At 53.5% G+C, this 6,598-nt stretch overlaps 1 protein-coding gene across 5 annotated transcripts in view; it reads right to left on the reverse strand.

Moving 5' to 3' along the window:
- EEA1 (early endosome antigen 1) overlaps window positions 1–6,598 on the reverse strand; it is a 158,981-nt gene that overhangs the window by 10,839 nt on the left and 141,544 nt on the right. Inside the window, exon 28 of one of the 5 annotated variants that reach the window (XM_032765136.2) lies at window positions 5,548–6,404. The exons of the other annotated variants lie outside the window; for them this stretch is intronic. Coding sequence (XP_032621027.1) covers window positions 6,365–6,404 — 40 coding nt within the window. The 3' untranslated portion in view covers window positions 5,548–6,364. Of the gene's footprint in view, window positions 1–5,547; window positions 6,405–6,598 lie in introns of those variants that run through there. 5 annotated transcript variants of the gene reach the window in all.

Here is a 6,598-nt window from a genome sequence, read left to right on the forward strand (position 1 = left end):
GGCACATGAGCCAGGAAGGCGGCAGATGAAGCCTGAGCCCTGGTAGAATGTGCGGTGAGGTGGCTCAAGGGAACATGAGCCAAGTCCTAACAAGTATGGATGCACGCCGTCACCCAAGAGGAGATCCTCTGGGAGGAGACAGGTAGGCCCTTCATTCGGTCTGCCACTGCAATGAAGAGTTGTGGCGTTTTACTATAGGGTTTTGTCCACTCGATATAAAATGCAAGCGCTCTACGGACGTCTAGGGAGTGCAATTGTTCTTCCTGTCGTGATGAGTGTGGCTTCGGGAAGAAGACTGGAAGGAAGATATCCTGGTTGATATGAAAGGCCGATACCATTTTAGGGAGGAAAGCCGGGTGTGGTCGCAACTGCACCTTTTCCTTGTGAAACACAGTATACGGTGGGTCCACCATGAAAGCCCTAAGCTCCGAGACTCGTCTGGCCAATGTAATGGCTACGAGGAAAGCTGTCTTCCAGGACAGGTATAATAGCAAGCAGGTTGCTAACGGCTCGAAAGGGGCAGACATAAGTCTGGTTAGAACCAGGTTGAGGTCCCAGATTGGGGCGGGATGGTGTACTTGGGGGTATAGGCGGTCCAAGCCCTTGAGGAACCTAGAAACCATAGGGCGTGAGGACATGGAGCAGCCACTTTCCCATGGATAGAAGGTAGAGATGGCCGCCAAGTGCACCCTCAATGATGATACCGCTAGGCCCTGTTGTTTGAGAGACCAGAGGTAGTCTAAGATGGTGGAGATCAAAACCTCAGTGGGAGTAACATTATGCGTTTCGCACCAGCATGAGAAACGCTTCCACTCGGCCAGATACGTTGACCGAGCGGAAGGTTTCCTGCTATCCAGGAGTACTTGTTGTACTGAGGCAGAGCAACGTAATTCGGACTGGCTTAACCACGCAGCAGCCATGCTGTGAGGTGAAGGGACTGCAGATCTGGGTGATAAAGTCTGCCGTGGTCCTGAGTTATGAGGTCTGGGCGAAGAGGTAGGGTAATTGGGTTGGCTAACAGGTCAAGCAGCATGGTGTACCAGTGCTGCCTGGGCCACGCTGGAGCGATCATGATCAAGCGAGCTCTGTCCCTGGGGAGCTTTATCAGGATCCTGTGAGCCAGCGGGAACGGTGGAAAGGCGTAAAGCAGTTGGCTCGTCCACAGCATGAGGAAAGCGTCCGAGATCGAGACCGGGAGAGGCCTTGGAAGGAGCAGAACATCTGGCATTTCCTGTTCTCGCGGGAAGCGAAGAGGTCTATACGGGGAAAGCCCCACTTCCGGAAAACAGAGTGAATCACGTCCGGACGAATCGACCACTCGTGAGACAGGAAGGATCTGCTGAGTCTATCTGCCAGAGTGTTCCGAACCCCTGGGAGAAAAGATGCTACCAGGTCTATCGAGTGGGCTACATGGAAGTCCCAGAGCTGGATGGCTTCCTGGCAAAGGGGGGAGGACCGTGTTCCTCTCTGCTTGTTTATGTAATACATGGCCCTTGTGTTGTCTGAACACTGAGACACAACGGCCTTGCAAATGCTATTGAAACGCCTGGCACGCAAGGCAGACTGCTCTCAGCTCTCGGACATTGATGTGCAAGGCCAGCTCCTGAGATGACCAAAGGCCTTGAGTGCGAAGATGGCTGAGGTGAGCACCCCAGCCGAGAGATGACGCGTCTGTCGTCAGGGACATAGAAGGCTGAGGCAGATGGAATGGCATCCCTGCACACACCGGGGGGGCGTCAACCACCAGTCAAGGGAGCCTAGGATGCTCGGGGGAATCGTGACTATCATGTCTATGGTGTCTCTGCTCGGGTGGTATACCAAGGTGAGCCAAAATTGGAGGGGACGGAGGCGTAGCCTGGCATGTTTGGTCACAAACGTACAGGCAGCCATGTGACCCAGGAGACCGAGACAAGTGTGAGCCGAAGTTGTTGGGAAGTTCTGTAGGCCTCAGATAATTGTTACCATCGCCTTAAATCGAGGCTGTGGTAAGCAGGCTCTGGCGAGACTGGAGTCCAGGATGGCCCCAATGAAGTCTATCCTCTGTGTGGGAACCAGAGTGGATTTCTCTGTATTGATCATCAGGTCTAGACTCATGAATAGGTCCTTGACGATGTCCACATGATGGGTGACTTGTGCCTCGGAGATCCCTCGAATGAGCCAATCGTCGAGATACAGAAAAAGGGTATCTGACAGCAGCGGAGGGAGGTGGCGACTACAGCCATGCACTTTGTGTATACTCTTGGGGCTGTAGAGAGGCCGAACGGAAGGACCGTAAACTGGAAATGTTGACGGTTGGCTACAAACCGGAGGTACCATTTGTGTGGAGGATAAATGGCGATGTGAAAATATGCGTCCTTCATATCGAGGGCGGCATACCAGTCTCCGGGATCCAGGGATGGGATGATGGTCCCCAGGGATACCATGTGGAACTTCAACTTTATCATGTACTTATTGAGTTCTTGCAGGTCTAGGATAGGTCTGAGACCTCCCTTCACCTTGGGGATTAGGAAATAGCGAGAGTAGAACCCCTTGCCCCTTTCGTCCTTTGGTACCTCCTCTATGGCTCCCATGGCAAGGAGTGTCCAGACCTCTTGTAAGAGGAGTTGCTTGTGAGAGGGGTCCCTGAAGAGGGATGAGGATGGGGGTGGAAAGGGGGGAGGGTGAAATAAACTGGAGGTGGTACCCAAGTTCCACCATGTGTAGGACCCAATAATCCAAAGTTAGCTGGGATCTCGCAGGGAGGAAAAAGGAGAGGCGGTTGTAAAAGGGAGGGAAAGGATCCTGGAAAGTAACTGGTACGCCGTCCTCGGGCGCACCTTCAAAAGTTTGGCTTTGGCCCCACAGGTGGCTTGGTGGGTCCCTGATTTGGCCTCCTTGGGCTCCTGACTGCCATCTACGACTGGCTCAACCACCTTCTGCCGAAGTCCTGCCTCTTTCTAGGTGGAGGGTAAGGGCAGTGAGGCTGGGGGCGGAAAGGCCGGCGCTGAGTCACCAGCGCGTGCATGCCGAGAGAGCGCATAATGACCCTGTTGTCCTTCAGGCTTTGCAGCCTAGGGTCAGTCTTTTTAGAAAAGAGGCCTTGACCGTCAAAGGGCAAGCCCTGTATGGTATGCTGTAGTTCCAGCGGGAGGCCTGACACTTGAAGCCAGGAAATGCATCTCATGGCAACTCCCGAGGCCAGAGTCCTGGCTGAGCAGTCTGCTGCATCCAGCGAGGCCTGGAGGGAAGTCCTCGCCACTTTCTTCCCCTCCTCCAAGAGAGCAGCAAACTCTTGATAGGAGTCTTGAGGGACTAACTCCGTGAACTTGTCCACCGCCGCCCAGGTGTTATAGTTGTAGCAGCTAAGCAGGGCTTGCTGGTTTGCCACCCGGAGTTGGAGGGCCCCTGCAGAGTATACCTTATGGCCCAGTAAGTCCATGCGCCTAGCCTCCTTCGATTTTGGAGCCGGAGCTTGCTGGCCATGGCATTCCCTCTCATTGACAGATTGTACGACAAGGGAGCAGGGAGGAAGATGGACGTATAGGTACTCGTACCCCTTAGAGGGCACCATGTACTTGCACTCAACTCCTCTGGCAGCGGGTAGAATAGAGGCTGGAGACTGCCAGATGGTATCAGCATTGGCCTGGATCGTCCGGATGAATGGCAAGGCCACTCTTGAGGGGGGCGTCAGACGACAGAATATCCACCACCAGGTCCTCTATCTCCGGTACCTCCTCTACCTGGAGATTCATATCGAGTACCACACATCTCAGGAGGTAGTGATGGGCCCTCAGGTCAACTGGAGGAGGACCCGTGGAAGATGTCCCCGCCACCGTCTCATCAGGAGAGGAGTAAGAGGAGAGGCCAGGGACAAGCGGGTCCTGTGTGGACTCTTGCTCTTGGACGACCTCCGGCTCCAGTGGGATCTGGGAGTCTGGTGGCTGAACAGGCGCTTCCACCGTACTGGTAGGAGGGGGGCGACTGATAGTCATCTCCAGCACCCGATGCTCCAATGGAGCAGAGCGAGATGGGACTGGAGGTACACCTTGGGCCTGGTGATACGCCCAAAGTGTCCAGAATGATCACTGATGGGGGCCTTGATCTTGGGCCTGGGTCTCCTGGAACATTCTGGTGGGCACATCAGAGTCACGGTCCTGTGCATAGGAACTGTCCACATCAGAGGACACTGATGCGTGTCGGGATGGCCAAGGAGGGGCTGAAAACCCCTGGGAAGAGTCTCCCTCTATGACTGATCTTGCTCTGTGCGGCACCAGGGATTGGTACCGGGAGCCATACTGGTACCGGGAACGAGATCGGGACTAAAGACCGGAGCGGTGCTGGAAGGTTGACCAGGATCTCGAAGCTCGGTGTCTGGAGTGGCTGCGAGAGTCACGGTGCCTGGAGCTGGATTGGTGCCGAGAGTACCGGGCCGGCGAAAGGGACGCTGATTGGTGCCGTGAGTGCGACCGGTACCGAGAAGGGGATCGGTGCCGGGACTGCGATCGGCATCGGGACCGGGATTAGCAATGGCACAGAGAAGGCCAGCGGGATTGCGATTGTGAGCAGTGCTGCTCTGCAGTGCCAACAGAGGGTGGTCTCATCAAGGCCGGCTTGCCTTGTATGACCCACATTGGCGGTGCCGGGAGTTGAGGCAGGACAGACTCTGTCATTGCAATCAGCTCCCTCGCCGTGGAAAATGTCTCTGGCGTGGAGAGAATAGTGAGCTCAACCATGGCTTTCACCAGGGAGCTTTCAGGTACCGGACTCGACGGCCCTTGCGGGACCGGAATCAACGGTGCCAATGTTGTCGGTGCCGCGGCAGGTGTAGGTGCCGGGCGGTCCAATCTAGCCGGGTGCTCGGGCTGCGGTGCAGGTGGCACGAAAGCAGCGGGAGTCTTATGTCTCCTCACCTGCAGGGAGAGAGAACAGTGCTGAGCAGACACCGGTGCCGGCGATGGTCAGTGCCAAGAGGCCTTAGCAGTACTGGTGCGATCTGGTGCCGAAGAAGCGCTTTTGCCAGTGGATTGTCCAGCGCTCGGTGCCGAGGGTGGAGGAGTAAGAGCTGCCTCCATCAGGAGCTGTTTGAGATGAAAGTCCCGCTCCTTTTTCGTCCTCGGCTTGAAGGCCTTGTAGATCCAGCACTTATCGGCAAGGTGGGATTCCCCGAGGCATTTAAGGCAGGAGTCGTGGGGATCTCCTGTTGGCATTGGCTTGTGACAGGCCGAGCTCGGTTTGAAACCCAGTGAACCGGGCATCGGCCCTGGCACCGGGTGCGGGGAAGGGGCTAATCCCCGAACCCCTCTTAACTATATACACTAACAATGTTATGAAAACGAACAGGAATTGACTGCAACTATAGAAATTTCAACTATATACACAAGAATAACAAGAGAACTACGAGTAGCTAGGGAAGTGGAGATCAGCTAAGCCACACTCCACTGTTCCAACGACCGACATGGGTGGTAAGAAGGAACTGAAGGGCCGTTAGGTCAGCAGGGGTATATATCCGGCGCCATGGCAGTGCCACTCTAGGGGGCGACCCAGCCAACCCACCGAGTGTTGCTAGGGTAAAAATCTTCCGACGAACATGCACGCGGCGCACGCACACCTAATTGGAATCGATATGAGCAAGCACTCGAAGAAGGTATATGATGTCTTCAGGAACTGTGAAGGCATTGGCAGTGATTTCTTTTCACTGGAAGCTGCTTTTAGGGGAAAATCAGAGACACAGAAAAACGAAAATCCCTTTGTGATGGGATGTCACCCCTGGGGTGCAGTCCATGAAACGTGGGAACCGCTGCGTGCCTAAGACGCACAGCTGGGTTGGCTCTATTTTCACACTGCTTGGTTCAAGACACAGTCAGCCTCACCAGCCCTGTTATCATCCAACACGACAGCAGGTGGCACCACTCACCTAAACTGAGCTACCTGAGCGCAACACTAGACAATCTCCCAGCTCCTCAGGAACACGCTCCCTGCTAGAGCATAAACGCAAAATTATACCATCTTGCACTGCACAGGGATCTGTACAATGTAAGCTGATAAATAATTCGCTTTCCCCTCAATGTGGGAAAGATATGCAACAAGCTTGTGTTAACCAAGCTGAAATTTTTCCCCAGACACCTCACTCAAAGGCACACTGGTTTAGATAAAACAAAATATCAGTTTATTAGCTACAAAAAGATAGATTTTAAGTGATTATAAGTGATAGCAAACAGATTAAAGCAGATTATCTAGCAAATAAACAAAACTGCAAACTAAGTCTAAACTACTAGAAAGATTGGATATGAATTAACAATTTCTCACCCTGGCTGATGATACAAGCAGTGCGCCAGGTTTCCATGCAAAGGCTAGAAATCCTTTTAGCTTGCAACCCGCACCTCCCCTAGTTCAGTCTTTGTTCCTCAGGTGTTTCCAGGAGTTCTCTTGTGTGACGAGTGTAGAGTGACCAGACAGCAAGTGTGAAAAATTGGGATGGGGGTGGGGGAATAATAGAAACCTATATAAGAAAAAGACCCAAAAATCTGGACTGTTCCTATAAAATCGGGACATCTGGTCACCCTAGAGGAGTGAGACCCCTAGATGATGTCACACTTCAACTTATATAGCTTTTACATAT

Source organism: Chelonoidis abingdonii, chromosome 1, assembly GCF_003597395.2.
Source record: "Chelonoidis abingdonii isolate Lonesome George chromosome 1, CheloAbing_2.0, whole genome shotgun sequence".
NCBI classification, from domain to species: domain Eukaryota; kingdom Metazoa; phylum Chordata; order Testudines; family Testudinidae; genus Chelonoidis; species Chelonoidis abingdonii.